Source organism: Schistosoma haematobium, chromosome 1, assembly GCF_000699445.3.
Source record: "Schistosoma haematobium chromosome 1, whole genome shotgun sequence".
NCBI lineage: Eukaryota > Metazoa > Platyhelminthes > Trematoda > Strigeidida > Schistosomatidae > Schistosoma > Schistosoma haematobium.
In genome coordinates, this window is record NC_067196.1 from 86,931,177 (window position 1) to 86,958,624 (window position 27,448).

Sequence of the window (27,448 nt, forward strand, 5' to 3'; positions counted from 1 at the left end):
AGAGAAAACCAGACACTTGCAAAAGAAAAGTAGAGAAGGAATAACATAGGCTGTACGCCTTCTATCCTTACTACACAAACCTGAATCTGAAAATGTTGGCGTTTGAATGCGTTTAGTGAAGCTAAATTACCTAAACTTTGTGTTTGCTTTACCCGCGCTCTATGTCTTTCGCGTTTTCCTGTTTTCATGAGTGCTTTCCGATACTTTTCTGTCGTTGATGCGGAACATGTAATTTTTGCATAATATGACCATACGAAATTTAGTGGACATTCGTGATATGTCAACTTTTCACGCTACTTTCAGGCTGTGTAATGCAGAAATGCATACCACCATGTACAGAAAATTCCAAGCGCCGTCACCTTTTTGAGTTTGTCAGCGGATTTTTGATGATGTATCTTGTTTATGGACCGTAATTTCCTTCGAATAATTTAATCTTTTTAGCCTAGTTGTTCATATGCTTGCTCAAGCCATACCGGCATACTTGATGATGGTTTTTCTTCCATCATCTGTTGCTCAGTATGGCATTTTAGTTTTCTCAATGGCATATTTATCTTCAGTACATATTCACAGGTGCATGTATAACCCTCGACTTGATATCTCTGCGTATGTCGCTACTTTTGATAGATTGTTTCCAGGGCTCTGATGGTGCAAACTCAAAAGCTGTCTTCTTTGGCTTTTAACATCAATGATGGAGTAAAGTTGTCAAAGAAAGGAGTAGCTGACCAAGAATACCACAAGCTTCATGCCGTTGAGTGAGTCTATTGTCAAATTGGTTTTAATGCAGGTTGCAAATGAAATGTCTGTCGTATATTTTTGTGTATGCATCTTGGATTACTCACTAAGAAAGTCATCTGATATCTTAGTCCTTCGGTCTACTAGGTAGAAAAAAGTTCGAATGTCAGCGTATTTTCCATCATGAGACTTCAGTAACGATTCCACATCAAGTTGTGTATTTTTCTAGTTGATATCTTTCTAGACACGTATAGTTTGTTTCTATTTATTTATTTTAACACATAGATATTGATAAGAGGAGGCGCCAAATACATATGCGCCACACAGATCTCATTACATATGTGCGGGGGCTGTGATACTGCCCGGGTGCCCAAACCGAAACGGGTGGTTTTCTTAGGGGGCCACACCCGGAGCCTTCGACCTGAAGGTCTAATCTACAAGGCAGTGGAGCAACGTAATGAGATCCAGTCCCATGGTAGCCGGTGACCAACAATTGGTTCATACGCCATTTGTTCCCGCAGGATACTGGAGCCCATGTGCACCAATGGTTTGGAATCAGGGTTTTCCAACTCCCCTGTACATATCCTCCATGTCCACCAACCCGGTTAAAGCACCGAACATTCACTTTTCGTCCTCTCAATTTCGTAAACAACACCCACGCCACGAAAAGGCAGTGAGTAAGACTTCCCTGTCAGAGGTATATACGCGTGGCCATGTGAGAGCATTTCGAGAGGGTAGGCGGACTTCCTCACTCGGTCGTACCAGGGCATTTGGGGGCCCTAACTTATCATTTTGTTACTCCTAACTTATAGACTGAATATATGTTGCCCATGATTTAACTGTAAAGTTTAGAGACATGATAAAGCCTACGAAAATCCATATTTGGGACTTTAGGCCTATCCAGTGTCTTTAGTATCTCATTTAGCATGGAACATGCAATTTTTCCCTCTTGGTTCCACGCATGAATAAAGATTGACTATCAAAATACGCATCTTATGGTTCAGTGTACTAATCAATACATTCGTTTTGTATACTGTTACTATTCGCTTCGCACGGTGTACGATACAAAGCATAAATAACTCACTTCGTACATTCTTGTACTCTCACACGGCCACGCGTGTACAGCCTCTGCCAGGGAAGTCCTACTCACTGCCTTCTCGTGGCGGGGATTTTGTTTACGAAAATGAGAGGACGAAAAGCGAATGTCTGGCGCTTTAACCGGATTCCAAACCAATGGTGCACATGGGCTCCAGTATCCTGCGGGAACAAATGGCGTATGAACCAATTGTTGGTCACCGGTTTCCATGGGACTGCATCTCCTTACGATGCTCCACTGCCTTGTGGATCAGACCTTCAGGTCGAAGGCTCGGGGTGTGGCCCCCTAAGAAAACCACCTGTTTCGGTTTGGGCACCCGGGCAGTATCACAGCCCTCACACATATCGAGTGAGATTTGTGTGGTGCATATGTATTTGGTGCCTCTTTGTACCATTATCTATGTGTTGAAATAAATAATAAATAAATAAAAACATTCTTGTACTGAGTTGTGGATTTTTATCGAGTGTTTGTCTTTCTAAACCGAAGTTTCACTGACATTAGAGTAGTTACAGTAAACATCCAAACACAGTCAATTTGCGAGAAACTTGTGTGTACTTTAATCTAACGCTTGACTGAACTTAATAGATATGTTTTTTGAAAGTATAAGTTATTACGTTCAAGTCCAGATATAATCTATACTGTCATTAATTTTTTAAAAAGAATTTAACAAGGGTGAAATTATATATATATAGTCATCTTTGCCTTTTTAGTTTCCGTAGACTGTTGGAAACAACATAGATTTGGTACATTAGATTTTCTGTAATTAAACGTACTACTATCCACAAGTATGGGATAGTACGCTAATTTTAATGCAATAATTACATGTTGATTCAGCTTGTAACCATGTAGTAATGGTTTGTGATAAAAGTAATTGTTCAATTCTTCAGAACTCAATATTTTTGACTATTTTTTGCATATTTTCTTAAGACGTCGACCTCGTCTTCTCCAGTTGGGTGGATATTTATTCTCATTTCATAATGTAATGATTGGCCCCTTCAGTTTTTTTGCTGATTATATGAGATTTATTCAGGGTCAAGAATCAGATCAGCTCCTCGATGAAACTGATAAAAAGCGATTCGTAAGTTCTACAAAGCGTAGTCGCCTTTTCATTTATGTTCATTTAGTTTAGTAATTGGAAATTTAATTAGCCGAAATCGATATCCACTTTTTAAGTCTTTTAAAATTTGATACTCGTCGTAACAGTATGTTTTCAGCGCTTACAGTAAAGGTAATCACTATACATGTGGGTAATTAGTTGTCAGTTAGTCAGTCAAATGAAATATATTCTCCACTAACCGTTAGTTACTATGTAATTTCTCTATGCCTTTTAGTCACATAATAATCCATAGAAGAATCAATATTAAGCATTGCTGTTAGAGAATAGATTTTTATACTACTGTCAATAATCAAAAGTTTCGGACGTAAATATTGATATCCCCGGAGTAATTAGTTTACAGTTTTAAGAAATAGCAGTTGTATGAACTCGAGTTCTGTCAAGGTCGTAAGTAGGATGGTTCTTCAATGATCTGCAAGGAAAATGAGAGTAAGTAGTAGAGGCCGTGTCCACCTGGGAGCGTGTTTGCAGTACCTAAGGGATGGCTACTTGAGGTCATTGGTCCACGACGTTTTGTAAGTGGTTTCTGATATACCAGATTCCGAAAAACCCCGAAAAGACTCGTATTTTCCAAACTGGAAATCCTGTGGAGAAAAGCAGTGTGTTGTTTTTAGTATCAATGCTTTACGTTTCCTCTCTTTTAAATTTTAGGAAGGTGACATTGACAGAATTCTCAGTTATTCTTGGGGAACATCTCACTACTTTCATTCCGCAGTTGTAATGGTAGTATACTGTTGCACTCGTTCCTCAAAGTAGCTGCTTGCTATCCAATTAATTTGCTCGGGATAGTGATATTTGAGAAAATAAACAGATTTTATTGTTTAGTTTGTTCGAGGTCCATGAGATCGAACCATAGGACAAGTGAGCAGTGGTATTGATATAATCCGAGTACTGGTTAGCTCTCTGAGGCTATCTAGTACCAATGACCTGCGGCTAACTAATGGTACGATAAATGTGAGATAAGAGCTAAGAGTAACACTAGATGACTTATTGATCCAGAATACAGTTTCCAACACTCCGATGGCCTGAATAGAATACAATTCGGGAAGTAAATGGCTTCTAATTGTGCAGTTCAAATTTATGAATCACTCACACCTATATAGAACTAAATCCCGAGCACATATCAACTAAATCAAGAAACTGAAATATTTTCACGAATGTCCCCTAAATGGAAGAGAATTAAGTGATAAGTCCGTGATAAATTAACAGTAACTTCCAGTATGTATGACACGCAATTATAGTTTGCGTGTCAAACAAAAGTTTGCAAGTACGGGAATACAAAAATATAAGTTTAAGTATTTAATAATCATCAGAAAAATTATAAACCATAACTTCATATAGGGTCGTTTAAAAGGTTCAATTTTGCCTAATATTTATGCTAACGTAGCAGGCGGTCAAATATCAACGGATTAGCGTTCCAATCAATTTAGATCGATTGGATTATGTCAACAGTCATTGCTGACCACCTCAAGGTAGCAACTTTGGTTTGAAGTTTGTCGTGTATATCACTAATTGATTATTCCTACAATCAGTCATTTCAGTAAGCTATAACATAGAAATAAAAAGTAAAATGTGTTCAAATGTTTATACAGTACATTTAATGTTTACTATTGAAATGATAAATATCATTAAACAAGTTAACAGACATAAAGTATGATCATGTGTGCAGTTACTAGTCTTCTATCGTATTTAAGTCATGTATAATCCGTAAAATATTTAATGTGTTGCCTAGAGATTCTCGAATTCTGTTTCTGCAAGATTTTTAGGGTTGAACTTGCTGACTATTAGTGTCCTAACGTTTTGTTGTGCTATTTTATTTGTAACACCTAATATATATTTCTAAATTTAGGAGGATAACAAGGAGGCGATACGTTCCGCTAAAGTAAGTATGCGCAAAATGTTCCAGCTATTACTGTTTCATTGTAACTAAGTTATCATGAGAAAAGTATGTAGTACGGCACTGCTATTAATAGTAAACTTGATTGTGAACATTTGTCCACTTTACATACAGTTTTATTTGTTTCAACATATCTACCGTATAATAGATAAAGTTATGAAAAAATTAAGGCAACCCATTGTATCACTAAATAAAAATAGCAAGAATTCAGTAAAGAGAATTATCTTCTAGACGAAATCGTTTACTCAAACTGTACATTTGTGTCTATAGTTGTTTGCCAAATATGTGTCTTTAGGAAGATAAAAAGAGATTACATCAGAAAGCAATGTGAAAATAATTTACTGGCTCGAATTATAAAAGATAGTTGTCCACTTGACATGTATGACGAAAAATGAAAAACTCTGTCATAATAACAATTGGATGATAATCATAAGAAAGTATTAGAGGATAGTAATAAACGATTGCGGTTTATGAATTGTACAAAATAGAAATCAAAACATAAACAAGACTAAAGCACACTGGAAAATGACATTAATGCCATGGAAGTATAAATGTTTGAAAATGTTACTTTTAAATAGAGTTCAAGCATCAGTTGGTGAATTGCCAGTGCCTCAGCAGTACGTAAGTTCTTAATCCGACCTCCCTTTGATCTTATTCTTTCCATTATGTAGATTATTTTGAAGGAAGATTTGTTTGGGGCAACGTAGCCAAAGTTGATGAGGTGCTCCTGTATTAAACTATTCAGTGTTTTAAATTCCCCTCCTAAAAGTCATACCGAGTAATACCCTGCAATGTGTTTATAAAGGGTCTGTTTTGTGCAGCCTATCTGACCTGCTCCGCAAGAACAAGTAAGCTTCTAGATGCACATCGTTGTGACCCTAAACGAAAGTGTACTCTTGATACATCCATGAATGGTGGCCCGAGTTATAAAGACAATACGAAGCTCAGCTGAGTATAAAGTCTTCCTCAAGGATTTTAAAATTTATTTTCTATTGAACTGCCGTTGATCTTTCAATTTGTAGTTTTAGTGTTAAGTTCCTGTCAATAAATCTATCTGATTGACCACTTCTGATAAGTATTCGTCGAAACTGAAGCAGTTCGTCTATTGTTTAAAATTTTCTCTACGCTCTCGTTATTTTTACTTAATAATTTTAGCATGAAGTAAATAACAGTAGTCGATTCGTTCTATATGTCTCTAAACTCATTAAATCGATTTATTGTACTAACTATTCGTCTCCTTTCTTATCAAACATTTCATGTCGATAGAATTCAATTATTGTTACGTACTAAACAATACATGATATTGGTTACTACTAAGTAGATAATTAATCACTTTACACATGCCAACTCTATATATGGTTAGTTTTACAGTCCGATTATTTTAGTGATTACATCTTCTAATGTGACTCATTGATGTAAGATTGAGTCTCATGAAAAATATTAGTTCCTTCAAGACTGCTGATACAACTTGCTCATAAGTGCCGAATAAACAGAAATTTATATCCAGAGCTTCTTACAGATTGTTCCCAGCCACTTGGGATTAAGAAAGAATAATCGTACAGAAGAATCAATGAATTAATGGCAATACATAAATAAGTAAACTCACAAACTTCGATCTCCGCATATATTAACTAGTGCAATTCATTCGCCAAATATAAGTATGTATACTCGGCTTTGAGTCGCACTTCTGTGAAAGCTAATGATACTACTACTCAGTTTTCTAAACCAAAGTAGTTTGTACACGGTTCAGATACCCTCTTTATTGATTGAAATTAAAGTAGACTAACCATTGATCCATCACATACAACAAACATTCTAAAGAACATAATAAAAATTACATTTTCCATAATAATGGTATCTAACTTGACAATATACAGCGCACATCGATTTCCAGACTTTCCAAAGACAATCAAATCTATCTGTTGTACAGTGCGTCAGTGTGCAAAGGTTCATAAGTATATGTTCGAGGACAGTGACGATAATCCAGTTAGTGTCATCTTGAAATACTTGCTTCGGTGGCTTTGAAATATCTTACGGATTTCTTTCCAACAACCCACTATGTATAGTATGTTATTTATAAGTGAAGTTCGGGTTTATTGAGCAGTGTTGCATTCTGTACTACTCTGTGGCTGTAAAATTAGAAGACGTGTAAGTTGGAGGCTTTTGATCATATTTATCTTCAATGCATTACTCATATATCGCTTAAGCAACATTGAGGTTGAGCACAGGGTACTAGACGAAGGTGGGTAGTCGGTTGGTGAGATTGAAAGTTTTCATGATTTGCGGTGCACTCAAGACATGTCACGTATACCTAACCACTGATTACCTGGTGCAATTTTGGTTTAAGAGTTTGAAGAGGGGTAGGCAGTCCGAACCACGACATGAAACCAACCCATAAAGTCACCGGCGGTTGGACAAAGCCAGTGGTTGGGAACTTTGAATGAAATAGCAAAATATATTCTTCTTCTCAATCATGAATTTCAGTATCCCTTCATACTTACATTTCCACTTTCTTTCCAAACCATATTACCAATGTTTAGTTTTTCATCCTATCATCACCACTACATTATTTCGACCTCTGCCACTGATCTTTCTATTTTCAACTCGTCTTGACAATGTGATATGGCAACATGGGCCAACGGACATTTGTGACAGACTCTACATTGATAATGACTGAGTGGCTAGTGTTAGTTGTTATGATAGCTCTTGTCCTAAAAAGTCATATAAGACCGTGGTCTGGGTAATAAATAACTGTATGATGCGATTTATTTAATGTCCAATATATGAAAATTTACATTCTCTTTTTCTAATTAAGAAAATTACTTTTCCTTTCGTTCCTATTTTTCTCTAGGCAGAGAAATGGAAACAGATGAAACTTCTACTACTTCATACTATATTAGTCTTATGGTCCTTTCATAGTTTTAAACCCGAGGAATTTCTGTGTAAGCCACTTTCTAGTTCATATATATGTATCAATTTCGTTACATTATTGTTATAAATATTGTTTCCTGACGTCACTAACGATAAGTCCTTAACCTCCGTCATAGCGTTTTTGCATTCTGTTTTACGACTGATTTAGGTGATGATTAACAGTAAAATATTTTTCAATAGGTTGAAAATAGTTTTCCAATCCTATTCCCTACACTAACTAGCTTAACACGTCGGAGTATGTTGTACCTAAGTGTATCCAATACTTTCTATCATCATTTCAGTTGATAGAAGTTCAGTACTTCATAAAACAATATACTATATCTAGTAACTTAGTAACTTGGTAGCTTCACTATACGTGAACAACAATGCTTTGAAGGTATTTATGGTGAAATAATGTAAATGACAGTCAGAGAAATTCACAGTTTTCAGGAAGTTATTTGTTTAAGGAAAGTTAAGTCCATGCGAATTTATTCAAACAATCTCAATGTTTGTACGATCGTGTCACGTTTCGTTGTGTTCTAATTTATTTACATCCAGTTAATGTCACATATAGTCGGTCCTAAAAGCGTGTAATCAAGTAACTGTGATGATAGATTTGAGTGACATATTTTGCATTTAATGAAACAGCAGAGTCCTTCAAGTATTTTCGCACTTGTCGTCTTGATTTTATATTATGATTGTGATTTATAGTTTTTCTATACGTATTTTCTTTTCTTTTTACCCATCAGCTGAAAGTTTTGCAAAAAAGAATTACTTTCAAAAATTTATCTACCTGTCAATCGCGTGTTTTGGTTTTCGTCAAAAGTTCTATTTTGCTTGGACTCTTAGTAAGTATTATTAATTTTCACTTCACGGTGACTAGTGGACTTTGCTTAATTATTGTCTCGGTTTTTTTTCTTATTTTACTTTGAGAGTTGGGTGTGTAACTTTGATACTGTATTTTAAACATTAGATTAATTTTCCAGTTATGAACTTTTGGACCAAAGAAATAGGTACTTCAGAAGCTTTATTTGCCTACATCCATTAGATAGGTATGTTGGTGTTGTTTTCTCTGGCCTAGAAAGTTAAATTGCTGGGCTTTCATTGTTATTCTGAACAAAATCATCAGTGCCTACTTCATGTGAAAGTGAGCTTTCCAGTTTTTTTATAACCTATATGTAAGAAGTCAACCAATCAAGCCAGTCACCATAAAAGGGAAAACAAATGAAGACAACGAAATTTATCAAAATAATTGATCAGGAACAAATGTTTCAGAAAGAACTGATATTACACATAATTGGTAGTTAATTTTATCCAGAACGACAATGAAAGCCCCGTAATTAAACAGTCTCACTCAGAGAACACCATACAAACAATAGCGTTCACTTGAGCTTCATACATTACCTCAAGATAGATATGTATTTTGATGCTAAATGGTTAGATGAAGTCAACATAACTAAACCTTAGGCATATTTGTCATTTGAATCTCACGTTTTGAACATCACTCCTCTCAATATTGCAGACGTGTCTTGCTGAAGAGTCGCAAATCACACAGACCGTGCCGATTGTCTTCAACCCATTGATATCAAAATATAGTGTACGCGATATCGCAACGCTAATACTTATAAACCTTACTGCAATTTGATCGACAGGACTCTACTTTCAGTAGACAAGCTTGACGTTAGCTATTGCTGGCCAGTGACCAATCATTAATGATATATTTCATTATTATGAGCTGGTACGATTCAGTTGTCATGGTTTCAACTCTTGACTGATGCTATAGTTTAGAACACAATTACGAATCGGTTAAATTTCTATTTACTCAGGATCTAAGATCTAGAGTAGAAATTCGTGGGATTCATATGATTCTTCCTAATATATACTTTGTTAAATGCATCCAGTTGCATTTCTGCTGTTTAATATTACTACTTGATTCAGCTCCCAAATACCCTGGTACGGTTGAGGGTAGACAGCTTCAGCTCTCTGGAAATGCTCTCATATGGCCTTACATATACAGCCACTACCAGGGAAGTCCTATTCATTGTCTTCTCTCGGCGTTACTGTTGTTTACGAAATTGAGAGGACGAAAAGTGAATGTCCGGTGCTTTAATCGGGCCGGTGGATACGGAGGGTCCATCTAGGTTATTTGGAAAACCCTGATTCCGAACCGATGATGCATATAGACTCCGGGACCTTGAGAGGACAAATGGCGTATGAACCTAATGTTGGTCACCGGCTACCATGAGACTGCGCCCCCTAACGTTGCTCCATTGCCTTGTGGATTAGATCTTTAGATCGAAGCCTCCGGGCGTGGTCCCCCAAGAAAACAACCTGCCTCGGTTTGGGCACCCGGACAGTATCACATCCCTCACACAAATGAGTGATAACTACTACTGGCCTCAACGTTATTGTGTGGTGCATATGTGTTTGGTGCCCCCTTGTACCAATGTTTATATGTTCAAATAAATAAATTAAACTACTTGATTCCAACTTTTGAATCAGTTATGGACTTATCAATAACATTATGTGAATTACCTAGACTTGATGCATCTGTATGACGAGTGATATATATACTTATTTGTTTATTTCCTGATTAGGTTGTCTATCAAATTTAGTCGCAGGTTTTGGATTTTCTGGATTTAATAGTGAAGGCGAACCGGAATATCGTCTGGCTACTAATATTTACTTTTTGCCTATTGAGGTAAGGACATTCCTTGCTTTGTTAGATATTTACATATTCTGTCAATAAATAAGTATTTAGTAGGCAAAATGGTTCTGATTATGAAAAGATGAACAGTACAATTTACGTGAATCGAATCTATGAAATTCTATGAATAGTTCATTCGAGTTTGGGCACCCGGGCAGTATCACAGCCCTCACACATATCGAATGAGATTTGTGTGGCGCATATGTATTTGGTGCCTCCTTGTACCAATATCTATGTGTTAAAATAAATAAATAATAAATAAATCATTCGAGTTTACAGGACGATGAATGTTATAAAGAAACTTAAAATATTTTATATCAAATGCGAGATAATTATCACCAATGAAAATGAAATATAATCTTGGATTATCGTGGACAAATCCAAGTTTGTGTATGTGTTTAGATTATGATCTGTTGAATATCAACATAATGGTGGTGTTCTCAAAGTGTAATTAATGTATTCACCACAAAATCTTAGTGTCAAATGTACACACTACTGAGAAATCTATTACTAGTATGTGTGAATCGACTACCCGATGCTCTATAGTTTTCAGTGATTATCTAATTATTTTACCATCAACAATACTTGATTATTAAGATCCGTCACGTTCTTATATGAATCGATACCGTACAGGCGATGTTTTCTAGTGCAGGAGTAGTATGGAAGAAGGCTTGAGGCGGCCAAACTAAAACATGACATCAATCCATGAAGTCACTGACAATTGGAATTGACCATGTAAATAAGTATAGACTACTTGATTGGGTTCCGCGTGATTATTGTAACCAGTGTTTAGAGACCTTGAATGAAATGGCTAAAAATCGTTTGGAATAGAGCAGGTGCATCCATTTTTTGTCTTCTCGTAAATCCTGAGATTGTAAATTCCTTATAATTTTTTCTGTTTTTATTTCACTAATTTAAATACTATTTTCAAGTCGTGTATTCAATGCCTAATGTTTTCTAATACCACTGATACTGTTAGTTGTCTACCATTCTGTGATTTGGTTTGACAATTTCATCTTGGTGTGCTAACGGGTGTGGTGATTTGAAACGATGTACATACCTACAAGTTCTACGTTGTGATTGACTGACTGAAGTAGAATTTAGATACGTTATTGAATCGCACCAGTAAATAATCTTCAGGTCACGGTTTCTTCGAAAAATAGATCAATAAGATATGGATAAAAATTCTTTCCTTTATTTTTTTACTGTATAAGTTTTCAGTCGTTTTTTGTTCTTGGATTTTACTTATTTACAAAATGCATCCAATTTCTAACGATTAAGAAGTAAACGCAACTGTGTGATTATCATTTACCCATTTTTGTACTACTATTAATAGGATCAACTGATAACATTATTTATTTATTATTTTATTTATTTGAACACATAAATATTGGTACAAGAGAGCGCCAATATATATGCGCCACACAAAGCAATGAGAATTTAAGGGGAAGGGAAAAAAAGAAGAAAAAAAGAATAATAACAAAGAGACTGATGTAAGGTGGTGTAATAATAACAATGGTAAAAATGGGGAAATGGAACGGCACAATCCGAAGAAATCTTTCAGTTAAGGAAGACACAACCACTTTTTATGAAGAAAGTAAAAGAAGGTTACAGCAGGATCGCCACTGGCTTCTATTCTGAGCCATATCTGATAACGTCTCTAGCCACTGTGTTGCATCATCTCTCAGACTCCAACCAGGGAGTCGTGAAGGACCAACACAAGCCAGTCCTTTGCAGCTTTCTTTCATGCCACGACACCATGTCATGCACTGACCACCTCTCCGCTTTTTCCAACCAGTCCCAGAGTCGGCAAATAATGCACGACGTGGAATTCTCTGTGACGAAATTCGTAGAACATGTCCAAGCCACCGAAGTCGGTGTTTCAAGATGGTAACACCAATTGAATTATCATCTCTGTGCCCGAACACACGATGCCGAACCTCTGCATTACTAACATGGTGTTGCCACTGGATGTCAGCAATCCTTCGGAGACAACGACGATCGAACACAGAGGGTCGTCTAACATCCTCAACTCAGAGAGGGCAGGTTTCACAAGCATAGAGCAAAACTGCTCTCACCGACGCGTTGTAGATCCGATCTTTTACAGCCAGACTAACATCACGAAGGTGACAAAGATGGCCCAGATTGGCATAAGCCGCTCTGGTTTTCACTATACGTGCATTGATCTCATCACTCACACCCCCACCGGCACTTATGTAGCTACCCAGATACACGAACTTCTCGACTACTTCTATCAGCTCACCATCCAGGGTGAGTACAGGATTAGAATCCTTCCAGTCTTGTAGAAGTACTTTGCACTTCGAAGGTGCAAAGCTCATACCGTACCTACGGACACTGATGACATTATGACAATAAAAAGTTTTCTATGTAGTCAGTCTATTGATTAATTATCTTATTGTAATGTAGTTAAGAATACACTACCTAATCACTCGTTTCATGCTAATTAGTAGATATGTGATATTCAGTATTTCATTAAAAATCATTATTATTATCATTATCCTTTATAATTATCACTGATTATAAGTGTAACTGTTTATTGCCTAACTATTAGTTTTGTTAAAAATAGGGAAAATTGACACAATCATTTGCTAATACCCCAATAATATTATTATTACCATTTTTATTACTTTTTGTCACCATAATCATAATAGTTTTGTGAGAATTGTGTACAATTAAAAATGCCCTGGTATGGCTAAGAGTGAGGAGAGTCAGCTCTCCCACTCGAAATGCTCTCACATGGCCACATATATGCAACCATTGCCAGGGTAGTCCTACTCACTGTCTTCCCGTTGCGGGGGTGTTATCTACAAAATTGAGAGAACGAAAAGCGAATGTTCGGTGCTTTAACCGGGTCGGGGGACATGGAGGATCTGTACAGGGGAGTTTGAAAACCCTGATTTCAAACAAATAGTGCACATTGGCTCCAGGATCCTGAGGGAACAAATGGCGTATAAACCTATTGTTAGTCACTGACTACTATGTGACTGCGTCACCTGACGTTGCTCCACTGTCTTGTGGATCAGACTTTTAGGTCAAAGGCTCTGAGTGTGGCCCCCTAAGAAAACCACCTGCTTCGATTTGGGCGCCCGGGCAGTATCACAGCCCTCACACATATCAAATGAGATCTGTGTGGCGCATATGTATTTGGTGCCTCCTTGTACCAATGTCTATGTATTTAAATAAATAAAAATAAAACAATTGTAAAGAAATTTTTTCTCATCACAATAATTTGCTACAATTATTTGATTCTTATTAAGCGAGTTAAATATTTCTGGTGAATTTGTGTTCTTTAAGTTGGATAGTTTAGGTCAGTAGCTTTTCTTGTCTTTCTAGACAATATCATCAAAACAAATTTCAGACAGAAATGATCTGTAAGAAGTTCTTCATGTATAACTGGTTGTTTGTTTTGTTGACCTTCAATTTTGAGTATTTTGCTTGAATCTTTATTTTGTCTTCTCGTTTTGATCATCATAGTTTAATTTCAACGTATTGTGTTTGTCATGAGGTGTATAGATCTTTCCTTTAACCTTATATGGTGTTACATTGTAGGTGCACACTTCTGTGAAGTCTTAATTTAGCGAAGAGCACCTATTCAGTGCTTACGTAATTTTAGCTACTCTTCTGTTAATATCAATTCACGTTTAAAAGTACTTTCAAATCATTGTTGAAACGTGCTTCACTTTACGTGCTACTATTGTTTCTCTTTCTAGAACTAATTTTATTGATTATAGTATATTAAAACAGTTTATGTATTTGATTATGAGGAAATGATTATCTATATTTTCTTAAGCTTGGTACAAGTACAAAAACAATCATAGATTCTTGGAATACAGCAACAACACGTTGGTTACGTGAATGTATATATGATCGTGTACCAAAACGTTATGCTGTTTGGGCAGTTTTCGTTGCATCAGCCATGTGGCATGGTTTCTATCCAGGTTATTATCTAGTTTTTGTATCTGCAGCTCTAATCACAGTGACAGGAAGGTTAGTTTAAGCTTTTTTTGAAGTGGTAACGAAGAGTTTACTTGTTATATTCGATTTAATTTCATATTGACCTCGTTTTGATTGTGAAACTCTAAGAATTGCAAAGCTAATATTTTCTCTAGTTTGATATTCATTAGTGTGCTCTCTCTATTTCATACATACGGAGCATAAATAAAGTGTTTTCTGGTCACACGACATTGACTTCATGTCATGGAGTTATCGGTTCTGTTTCACTTGATGGTTCTATCTATCAGTTGTACCTTACGTTTTACCAGATATAATATTTTTTTTGTAAAAAATTACTTATAAATGTGTTCACCCTTTTGGTTTGAATATACATTCAGATTTTCGTACTAAAACCATCTTGGTTGTGTATTATTGCAACTTCAACTGATCTTTTTCCTCTCTAGGTGGATATCTTTCTTTCAAATAAATACAAAAGTATTCCTATCAAACCTTTTTGAGACTTAAACAGAGAATCTTGACGAAGTCTATATATATTTATATATATATATATATATATATATATATATATATATATATATATATATATATATATATATATATATATGAAGATATGTTTCACAGTTAAACTTCTTATGTTTATTGAGTAATAGTAGTAGTCATTTTATTCAAAACCATAATTTTAATTGTATCGAAGAATTTTCAATGCAGATATGTTATATTACAGCGAAATTTCATTTTAATATCCATTTAACCTATTATTATTCGAATTATATGTATGAAAAATCATGTCCTTCATGCAATATCAAACGTTTCTAACCATTTTCACTCTAATGACTTGTTTTTTTTTTCCGTTGCGTGATATATTTGATGCATGAATTCCAATTCAAGCACTTTTTGAGAAGAAAAATGCATCAATGATCATGATAATTCAACTTGAATTTATCAGTATTTATCTGTATTAGATTAGGAAGTTTCGATCAAAACATTTGTCTATATATTAGGCGGTTAACATGAACTATTAGTCAATTAAAATGAATCGAAAACCGGAAAATTTGTAACATTTACAAAGTTAGGAAATAATCGAGCTGGAAGTTTAAGCAAGTTGCACGTAGAACTACTATGATTATCCCCGTTCGACAGTGTACCATTATAAGTGTACCACCTACAAAGAACATGATAGAAATCTAGTTATTTGGTCTCGAAATGATACAAATTAATAAAAGTGATATGTATATGTGTATATATAATCATGTTTGATCAACAATTGTCAGATTTCACAGTTATCTAATTGTAAAATAAAAATATCAATTAACACTTTTCATATGAAGATCACTTTCTTGTCTCCCAGTCAGATAGCTTTAAATGATCATGCTTGCCAAATTAAAACTAGTATGTATTTGTGTAGGAGACAAGTTGAGGCATCATTTGTAACTATTTCTTTATTCACTGGAAAGCAATATTTATAGTGTAGTGACTGATAATAATTAGTCGTAAATATCAATTACTGGAGGACACAAACTATGACAAATATAATAATATAGATCATAATTGTTTAACTAGTGGACGATGTTTTGAATAGAGCCCTCTGATATTTAAAGCAGTAGATAGTTGGTTCAAGTTTCAATATGCCTATCATATCAACAATAGATTGTAATTACATTCAACTGATGAGTTCTAAGCTGGATAAAAATGGGCTTCTTCAATTTTCTCTTTCGTTTTCTTGTATTTTACACTACCCATAACCTAACGCTTCAATAAAATGTTAGTGCATGGAAAAAGGTAACTATTGTTTTGAAACTTTTTTTTCCAATTGTAAGACTGTACTTGAAAATATACTTATCAGATATCGAAACAATGTGTCTTACCAAAATGTGTGTTTGTCTTGTTCATTTTGAATATCCTTCTTATATATTTTTTTCTGATCACAGTTGAGAATAGCATGTGATACATTGAGAATAAGATCAATTCATCATTTTATTATTTTTCTTAACTGCAAATCGACTAGATTGACATACTTGAATTTGATAAGGTTTTAATGTGAGTGTAAAAATTGTTGAGATGAATGCATAATTTGTATGTGTTGAGAAGTTAGCTTTATACACTCAAAATGGGTGGTTTCAATAGTAAATGAATAATACTAATAATAACAAAATGAATTATTACATAATAAAACAGTAAGATCATTGATTTCATCTATATTAAAATTCATTCTTCTAGTACATTTATTTATAACAGAGCTTTCCTTCTAAATATTTATAGGTTATGTTAGAAACATGTGATAATTATAGCTTTTATCAAGTAAACTTTTTATGTGTATTATGTTGAATACATTCAATATTATCCATCTTATGTTTACTATTTACTCAACAAATCCCTGTCAGACCGCATTTGTAATCATTTTGACTTTTTCGAAGAATGTACCAAGTAAACTTTGTAGAAACATTTTATAAGACCGTCTCTTTCTTTTTCCTTTTGTGATTCTCACGATATGCTTACCATGTGATTTAAAAGTTCTTAGCTAAATTCCTCTTAAAGTCATGGTTGCACATTGTTAACAAATTCCAGATTAGAGTTACATAAGTGTTTAGTTTTTGATCTGTGTTAGTCCTTCGGCTGATATTTATCCTTGACAAAATTAGGAAGGAGAACGATACTTTTGATAAGTGTACTTATTTACAATTTTTTTATGTTTTCTGCCTCTACACCTTCCTTGAGAGGTTGAATAGGGATAGTGGTTAATTACTGATAGAAGTATGTTGTTTCTAGTTTTCGATAAAATGGATAAAATTGTAGCACATTTGATATTATTGCATAAAAATAACCCTAGAACAAACATTTCTTTTGGCTGTTTTTGTTAAATTCTAATGTTGGCACATTCTGTATTATGGTGTTTCACACAAACTTTATTTGTTCATACTTCTGTGGAACTCGCTATTAGTTCCGTCTACTAGGTAGTAGAAAGCAGTTCTTTTGCAGCCATAACCAACAGTCATACTAGTAGCAGTAGTGAACAATTTCAGCAAGAAAGAACAGTTTAGTATTCAGAAAATATTGATTGTCCTTACTATGAACCTTCATCGACTAAGGGTTTTACAACATATGTTGCGTGAACCTGGCCAAACTTTGGTGGAGTTTCGTTCTCTGAGCTCAGTGGTTTAGTCGTGAAGCTTTCAGTGTTCTTCCGAAAAACATGAGAAAAAAATTAGGTAGAAGTAAGCTACAAACCTATTATTTCAATATCAATATGAGTTTACTTGATCACAACCTAACCCGACTTACAAATGTGACTGGTATTATAATAGATTTAAAACAGACCAGTAACGAACAGTTGACGAAATGGCATAAGTTACTGAAGTCATCCACTGCTAATGTGAATAGTTGTAGACTCTCTGATTTGGGCCTCCACAATAACTGTAATCAGTTATTAGGAATGTTTTGTAATATGTTGGAAAATCGATCGCAGGAGTACAGTTGAAATCACTCTTTAATCTTTATATCTTGAGTATTGCGTTATATCTAATCTTCTTGCTCCTTTCGAATTATGTTTCTTATGTTTAGGTTTCGATTACAGTTGAAATTAATTATTCCCCTTTACCTCTCATCTTGTTAATTTCCTGTCTTGATGTGCTGATATAAGATGTGGAAACCCAAACCGATGCGTATTCGTTTCAGTTCCTACATTAGTAACTGACATTTCAAACTTTGTAGACTTTTGTTATAGTTATCCTGTCTTTCGTTCGATAATACCAGTCTCAGTACCTTAAATGAGCTCATCCTTTAGTTCCCTCGAGATCGTGTGTCATAATATTATTTCGCGCCTATCACTCCTAATTTCCATTTGTGCTTTTTGAACTGCGATCTTCATGTTTAGTTTTCTGTTTCTATTTGTTCGCGTTATATTTTGCAATTCACCTCTGGATGTGTTGATCTGATATATGAATACTTATTCTGAATCACGTTTGTAACTTCTTTATGACCGAGTGACTGTATAGTAATGTATGACTGGTCATGTTCGCTGTTGCAGTAATGATTTAGTCAGAAAGTTATTTTTCAATTGACGATATCAGTGGGGTCGTGGATGTGCGCTGACGAGGAGTCCCATACAAAGTCGAAACAACTGCCCAGTGCTTCCTGGTTTCCGATAGTTGTTCAACTGAGATCAGTTCGTCATCGCATTAAATTCATGATAATTGATTTTTCCCTCTTACTTGTTGTTATGACCTTGATCTGTCTACTCTAGATTAAGACCTTGACGCAATAAGCCGATCGGTTTAACCTTGAGACTAGTACGCGTGAGTTCGAGGTGGGGTAGAGAGAAGAAAACCATTCTAGCACCAGATTGGCTGGCAAGCACGCGAATGAGAGAAGACAAGACAGTTGGAACACTATTGGCTGTATTGCGATATCCTGATTTCCTGTGAAACCTCTGAATTCAGATTAGTGCAAAAAGGTACATGAATAAATAGGTGATTTACCTGACCACAACGTACAATAATTTGGAAAAGTACAATTATTATCAGAAGGGGTTTGTGGAGATAATCATCTGCTGACTAGTGACTGGCTTCAAGAGATACTCCTAGAGTTCTAGTGGGAAGCCGTTACCAGTGGAGTTCAGCCAGGTCTGCTGTGAGATATCAGCTCACTGAAGACAATGGCATACGGTGGTGCAACTTCGTGGATTGGTTGAAGTTAGACATTAACACCGTTGGATGCCGGCTCAGTGGTCTAATGGGTAGGTGCTCGTGCGCGAAACCAGTAGGTCCTGGGTTCGGATCCCGCGGGACCGTGGAGGCGCACTGCTGAGGAGTCCCATACTGGGACGAAACGGCCTTCCAATGCTTCCAGGTTTTTCATGGTGGTCTAGCTTCAACTGATTCATGATTTCAATCTGTGAAAATACAATTATGTCCAAAACTCGAAATTAGGATAGAAAATAAGGTGCAAAATATTATGTTTAAATAATAATAGCTTCGAAACAAAAAGGGGTATGACAATGAATGACACACCGAACGAAAGCTCATGTTCTGTGGAATAAAATAGGGACAAAAATAAATGTCAGTATTTTACAAGCTTTGAATAAAATGAAATAACGTCCCGAAAAATAGCTTTCGTAATTTGTCAGGGTTTCTTGTTTCCCTGTCCACATCACTTGTTATTTGGTTTTTAAAAGATTAGCTGATTTTAATAATCATATATATTCATCACGGATTTACTTCAGTTCGGATACTATCCGAAACCATGTAGTGGTATACATGGCTGTTTCGTCCTAGTATGAGTATCTTGAATTACGTTCATAATCCAAACTCTAAACTTTTAGATCTAGCTGTTGGTACTTAACTTCTGAACTGCCAAATTAAAATCCACTGTTTCACGTTTCCAACTTTAATCACTTCATAAGGTTGGTGTGGAGAAACATTATAAGAAGTCGTGATTTTTAGTTTTGGAAAATATTGGATGTGAAACAGTTGCCATCAATGACATTAGATAATTGGTGCATTATATCCGTGAAAAGATCGAAGTTACAATTAGACACTGATCCACTGATTTTACTGGTTACATGTTTGTCATCAGATCCTGAGTTCGATCCACGGTCGAATCATAGATGCATTCTGTTAAGAAGCTTTTCACTAAGATGAAATAGCTATCTAGTATTTTATAATTTTCAATAGTACCTCACAATCGAAATCAATCTATGACAGATTCAATCTACAGTTGTGTATATATGCTTAAAGTTTTATCTAGTTTGTTTCCTCTTTTATTTATCCTTTATTCTCTAATGGTTATTCTCTTCTATTTTTTTTATCGGGTGATTTTTCTTTTAAGGTCATTCATTGATTAAATTTAAAAAAAGTAGAAAGAATAAACATCATGTGATAATGATAACCTATAAAGAGAAATATTTTCTGTTTAATGTAAACTATCTTTGGTATTACCAGCATAGTGATTATCATGACTTTTTTTTTAAAAAAAAATTAGTAATTTTTATTTATTGATTGATTTTTTAATGAACTTCGATTCTCTCTTTATTAATTATATATATGTATATAATTAAGATATTATACGAAATTATGTAACACTTATTTTTCATATTACAATATACATGTACCTATCTTAACAATATAAGTTCATATAATCTGTATTTCTATATTGTTAGCGTATTGTTTGTTCTATGATGTAAGTCCTCCAACTCCGTACGGTTGAAAAGGCTATCAATAATCTCAAGCAAAACAGGACCTAATAGACTAACCGTTGAAATTTTTAAGCATGGTAGTCCAGTTTTAGTAGTTAAATTTACTGAAATTTTGCCTGAATCTGGGGATTAGACATACACCCCCCCCCATCGGACTGGTCTCAGTGGTTGCTGATCGCTCCAGTTTATAAGAAAGGACAAAACCCACCTTGTGACAGTCACAGAGAAATCAGTTTAACTAATTTAGTGTCTAAAATGTTAACCTTAATAATGCTTCGATATCTAACTAGAGCTCTTGAAGAGAAAGCTTGAGAGATCCAGGTTGGTTTCAGACCTGGAAGTATGTGTATAGACCAACTATACACCCTTCGACAGATTCTGGAACACAGAAATACTTTTCGACGTCCAATTATAGCTGTATTCCTTGACCTAAATGTTGTGTTTGACTCCATTGATCATGAGGTTCTATGGCAGTATCTGTCATTGAAGGGTGCACCAAAGAATTACATTAACCTTGCACAGACACCCTACTCAAACTTCTGGTCGAGTCAGAGCTTAATGGCGAACTGTCATCAAAATTGGTTACTTCAAGTGGTGTTCTTCAAGGTTACCCTCTTTCTCCATTTTTATTTAACACTGTCATAGACATGCTTTTAGTGATAACACTTTCATCGTCTGACTTTTCAGGGCTTGATCTTCTACCAGGAGATTCACTTTCTGACCTGGAATACGCAGATGATTTAGTTCTGTTTTGTGAAGACGCTGACAAAATTCAGACCTTAAACAACAATCCAAGCATGATTGGGGTGCATCTCTCTGCAAATGTAAAATGCTACTTCGGGAGTGGTTTACTTCATCGCCTGAATTGGTGATAAGGTGTTAAGTAGTTGAACGCATTGAAAGCTTTACTGATCTCGGTGGTCTCATCAGTCGTGAAAGTTTGGTGTCTGACGAAATCTCATCACGAATTCAGTAGACTCAATTGGTTTTTGCCAACTTGCGTCACTTGGGGTGTAAGCGAGATATCTGTCAGTTCGCTCCGTCCTATTTTATGAGTGTAAAACATGACCATTAAAAATAGAAGATATTCGGATGTTACTGGTGTTTGATCATAAATGTCTAAGATTGTAAATTCCTCATAATTTTTAAAAATTTTATTTCACTAATATGTATACTTTTTTTCAAGTTGTGTATTCAATGCGTAATGTTTTCTATTACCACTGATACTGTTAGTATGTCTACTATTCTGTGATTTGGTTTGACAATTTCATCTCGGTGTGCTAACGGGTGTGGCAACATGAACCGATGTACATACCTACAAGTTCTATTTTGTGATTGACTGACTTAAATTCTATGGTAAATAGTGTGGTCGATAAATATCCAACTTTTTGAAATCGAATAAATAGTTTACTCATAAAACTATATTGCATTTGCTGACCAAATAGATCCTAGAAAATCATAACATTTGTCAGTTAACTGAATGCAGGGGAATGAATCAATAACATGAAAATACGATCATGTATTCAACAAAAATTACATTATTGTGAATCGATTTGGCTGTAACAGAAAAAATATTCACAAAATAACTACATTGGCTATTCTTCTAGTTTGTTGTATTATTAAGTAATCTGGACTGAACAAACATAATACACCCAATAAAGAATTGTATATTCAACGGATTTCCACCAAAGCATTAAAAAAAGTTATACTCATCAATTATTTCTTTGTACTTAAATATAGCATACCTTCAAACATGTATTCGTTCTTTTTGGTCTATCAATTCGAAACATTATGGTCATGCTGTTTAGGCAACCAATAGTCTATAGTCATTTATGAATATTGTGTTCGATATATTCGCTATGGCATGTTTTGTTCGTTAGTAGGGTCTCCAACTTTTTTTATTTCAAATTGAGCTGTTGCTGAGGTGAATAACTGCGGATAGGGGCTTCAAAGTAATGGTTACGTGTTAGTTCAGTAAGATCTAGATTTTGTTAATATAATATCAAATCATGCAACTTCAGACTCAAACGCATCTCAAGTTGTTCAACAATTTTGACCTAATAGTATCGTACATTCCTGTCACACCGGGTGTGTCATGACGCTCAGTTTCCCGTCTACAAAAATGGGGCGCTAATTTGCCCTGGATCAATATCTGCACTAAATGCACTCCCAGTGTCTATTCTACAGGACGTCAACACAACTCAGGTCAAAGCACGTGATTAGCCTGACTAGAACGTAAGTATATTTCCACACCAAAACCCGACAACAATCACAATAATAATATGGGTAGGGGAATATATGACTTATCTAACACCTGTCAGACTACCTGCTAATCTGATGAAGCAAACAACCAATCATTATTTTCCTTGCCTACTCATTAGGATATTACTCATAACTAAGTTTCCAAAGTAATACACAGTTTGAATACTACTTCACTCTAATGGTTGTGCTATGCGAACACAGTAACGCATGTGTTATCTGCCACTGCTTTCTCTTATACCTTGACTTTTCTTAAATTCTAACAAGAAACAACTTTTACCCTCTGGCTTTTCAGTGGTTGATCTTCTACCAGAATATTTACTTATTACTGATTTATAATATTCAGGTAAAATTCCATTCAACGAACTAATTGACGAATTGACATTACAAAATTTTCTAACTTCCAAATTATTTCATAAATTGACCATTTAAACAAAAATGTATTGTGTTTTCTTTTTCAAAATAAAATTTATGTAGAGTTTGTCGAAAACATCTCCGGCCGTATTTTTTTCGTTCATCTGGATTACATTGTTTCTATAATGTACTAACTAATTTAGGCGCTATGTTATGCTTAAATTATTTGGGTGTACCGTTTCTTCTATTGACTACTGATAAAGTTTTGCATTTTTGGAGGTTAGTTAAATTATATATATACAAAAGTCTATATTGTTATTGTCGTTGAAATTTCATTTGTAATTTTACCACGTATTGTTATATGCAGCTGATGTATTAATTCATTCGATTTTGAAATGTTGAGCATTTCCTAGCTCAAGTGGAGATTTTTATTTTGGTTCCACCATTAGATTTCTATATACCTACTTCCTATACGTAACCCTGACCTGGTATGTGACTGAAAAGATTAAAAGTGGAGTGGGGGCTATGTTAGTAAATAAAATTCAAGTATTCATATATATTCAAATAAACAATAAATAATTATTTATGTTCATGATTCGAGACTCTTATTATCAAATGAGGTTACGGAATAATCAAGGAGTTAGGAAAGAATTACAAGGATGAAAATAATTTACGGGTTAGATTACATTGGTCGCACAAAGCGATCACTTTCCAAACGTATCTCAGAACACTATCCGGCTTTACTAGTTCTATACAGAAGCATTTAATCAACTGTGGACACATCACTCTAAAGGATTCTTCTTTGAAGGTAATCTATACAGTCAAAGTAATTTGATCAAAGGGATGTCGAATCAATATTTTATGTACTACTGAGGTATTGGCAATTCCCCAACTCAAGTTGTTATAACTGGTGGCCTGTGTGTCCTGTTAATGTATAACGTAACAATGCCGCCAATTAGAGAGCAGTGAATTATCGATCGGACCAACGACGCGTAAAACCCGTACGAGCAGTCTAGAGTACTTATCGATCCTGCTTCCTGCCTAGCCCAGCCAGTTAAGTCCAGAACACAATTGTCAGTCTCTGCGATATGAATCATTTATTTATATATACCAACCGGACAGACCACATCTTACCATAAAATGGGAAATAACATTTGTACAAGATTTGGCCAAATGTGGCTGTGAATGTGTGAGGTAGTAATTAATAGACTGGGCATAATTCAAGAATGGTAAATCATATAATAATAGTTCATAAGTTAAAATAAAGCTCATAATAAGAGGGACATGAATATGAATAGTTTAGTTAATTAACAATTATACGATAAAAATATGCGTATAGTATTCGTCCATAAATGGATCTCAAAAGTTACCATTCATTATGCTTATCGGGACATAACACAATCACTTGATTTACTTCCGGATTTTGATCTTTAACATTCGATAAATCAAACGATTAAGCATTAGTTTCAATATTGTTATTATTTATCACTAATGTTGTATAATTTTCATAATATAAAAGTGATTCTATTCTATTAGTACATTAATTAGATATTAATGATCGTAGAGTATACACTACTAATGTTTCTTCTCTTCTCTTTTCTCTACTGTTCTTTTTTTTTTTTAATTCTTCAGACAAATGCACTTTATTGGACATATTGGACCATTGGCTTTAATTATTGGCGTTCCTTTATTATGTGGTAAACCAGGAGAAATATAAGAATATAAACTAATGATAAGATGATATGGATTTTAAAAAAGAATTTTAAATAAATATTCTTCATATATTCACAAATGTACTTGGTAATAATAGAGGAAAAGTAAGGATGAGCCGATGATATCGGCTGATGAATCATATTTTCTTTTCTTTTTTTTTCAATGTTATTACTATTCCGTGTTTATGAAGAACAAATACAGGTTATTTGTTTGTCTATTATATTTGTATTTTTACTTAAAGTAATTCCGTTTAAGTCTCAACATATACGTTACTTTATTGTTAATGATAATAATAATAATACGATTTTCCGTACTATTTATTATTATTAATAACAAACAGAATAAGACCCTTCATGCATATGAACACACACATACATGTGCGTTTTGTCAGCCAATATTCTTCATATCATACTACATTTACTCTATTCTCATTAGTATTAATAATGGCGTCATTTTATTATCCCCAGCTTTTTACAACTGACCTCAAAAGTATGTTTTCTTGTTTGGTTTTATTTTTTTGTTCTTCATTATTCATTGTCCACAATGTATGTTTATTATTTTGTTACTACTTATATCTGTTTAAGTTGTAAAAGAGCGTATATATATATATATATATATATATATATATATATATATATATATATATATATATATATGTGTTTATGTATAAATTTATCTCCTGATATTCATGTACTATTTTGTTACTTTTTTTGTGTGTTAGTGGTTAACACATTACAATTTGTTGTTTACAAAACTGGCATATGATAAGATAATAAAATAAGACGCAGTCTATGTGTTTCATAATCATTATTCATATTAGAATCAATGTTTAATATACAAAAAAAAAGATTGATACAATATTTCTCATGTTGATATAACTGATGAATAGTATCATTTAAGACTGTGATATACTACTACTTAGATAATTAAAATAACTCATTGAATAAAAATAAAGAGAATTCAGCAAAGATAATTTTCTTTTCGACGAAATCATTTCCTTAAACTGTATATTCGTATTTATAGTTATATGAAAGATACATAAGTCTATTTCATCATAAATTGATTCGAGATTCTTATTATTAAATAAGGTTACGCAATAATCAAGGCGTAAGAAAAGAATATAAGGATGAAAATAATTTACGGGTCAGAGATGAAGAAAAAACGACGAACATATAGGTTATAATAATAAAAAACTGAGTAGTAATAACCAAGAGAAATTGTATAAGGTAATAATAATAATGATAATAACTGAGTGCAGTTTAGAATTACAAAACACTAACTTAAAAAGTCGATGATAATAATAAAAGAAAAAAGCGAAACATACTACTAAAGGGAATTAGGGCTAAGGAAAGATGAGAAGTTGGACGAATCGTTTTTGCACGCAAAGTTCGAGCTTGAGTTGGTGGATTGCTAATGTATCAGCAGTGCATAAGATTTTGATTCGACTTCCTTTCGATCCAATCCCTTTGAATGTGTAGATTACTTTAAAAGAAGACTCCTTTGAATCGGTGTCCAAAGTTGATTAAATGTTCCTTATTGAACTGGTAATTGCTTAGCATTCTCCTTTTAAAAGCCATACGGGGTAATGTTCTGAAATGCGTTTGGGAAGTGATTTCTTTGTGCGGTTAATATTACATGCGAGTAAATTTATAGATTCACATTGATATGGCCTAAAGTGGAAGTTTATCCTTAACACATCCGTGAATGGTAGGCCGGTTTGAGAAAACAGTTTGTAGCTTAGCTGGGTAAAATGTTTTATTCAACGATTTTGAAAGCATAGTAGTTTCTGTGAGAGGACCATTTGTAAAGAGAGAAGTGACATCCAATGAGAATATTTTCCTACCATTTACATTGATATTTTTAATTGAGTCGATAAAGGAATCAAGAAAGTTTAGCCATATCACACATACTAGCGTCAAGTTTCCTCTGTAATGAATTATCTTTTGTTGGCTAATTGGTTTTATCTTGAAACTTTCATTGTTTTTCTAAACAAAATCACCTGCATATAACTGAAGTCCTTCCTAATAAAAGATATCAAATTTATGCGTCTAAAAAGTCTTATCAATCTGTCAGTCATCATAGCCTTAAGAATTCACTACATAAACTTTTAGACGATTTTATTTATTTGATTTGTAGAGTTATACTTGTAGTTAATTTATAAATGATGAAGAATATTTACATCTCTGCTGGATGTTTTTGGTAGTGTTGTGTCCTTCGAGCTAAATGATTTATTTATGGAACTGCATATGCAAGTAGAGGCTGTTGTTTCCTAGAATGACAACGGAAGTTTTGCAATTCAATAATCTAACTCATAAAACACAATAAACCACTAAAAGTTCTAAATATTGTTTATAATAAAAAAGAGATGTTACATCATTCTATAAATTTATCGAAATTTTTCAAATGTAATTAGTAAGGATTTATGGAGATTGTTGAATTTCATTGAAACAGAACCCAGAATTTTTGGTATTGGGCTTGAATGCTTAACCTTAAGACTACTG

The 27,448-nt window shown here is 34.3% G+C and overlaps 1 protein-coding gene across 3 annotated transcripts; it reads left to right on the forward strand.

Annotated features, from left to right (window-relative positions):
- Positions 1-132: 132 nt before the first annotated feature.
- MBOAT1_1 (Lysophospholipid acyltransferase 1) lies at positions 133-25,739 on the forward strand (the record flags this gene model as incomplete). Of its 3 annotated transcripts, none has more annotated exons than XM_051209926.1 (12): positions 133-228; positions 264-603; positions 636-752; positions 2,756-2,906; positions 4,792-4,824; positions 7,691-7,781; positions 8,499-8,597; positions 10,347-10,450; positions 14,268-14,464; positions 21,309-21,748; positions 23,358-23,513; positions 24,867-25,739. In XM_051209926.1, 9 exons carry the CDS (start codon positions 455-457, stop codon positions 21,313-21,315), a joined length of 948 nt encoding a protein of 315 aa, XP_051075412.1. In that variant the 3' UTR covers positions 21,316-21,748; positions 23,358-23,513; positions 24,867-25,739. The 3 variants fall into 3 exon arrangements, with proteins under 3 accessions (XP_051075412.1, XP_051075413.1, XP_035587491.1); XM_035732475.2 differs by lacking the exon at positions 21,309-21,748 and having other exon boundaries at positions 187-228; positions 264-409; positions 442-603; XM_051209925.1 differs by lacking the exon at positions 21,309-21,748 and having other exon boundaries at positions 136-603; positions 2,756-7,781.
- Positions 25,740-27,448: the final 1,709 nt, after the last annotated feature.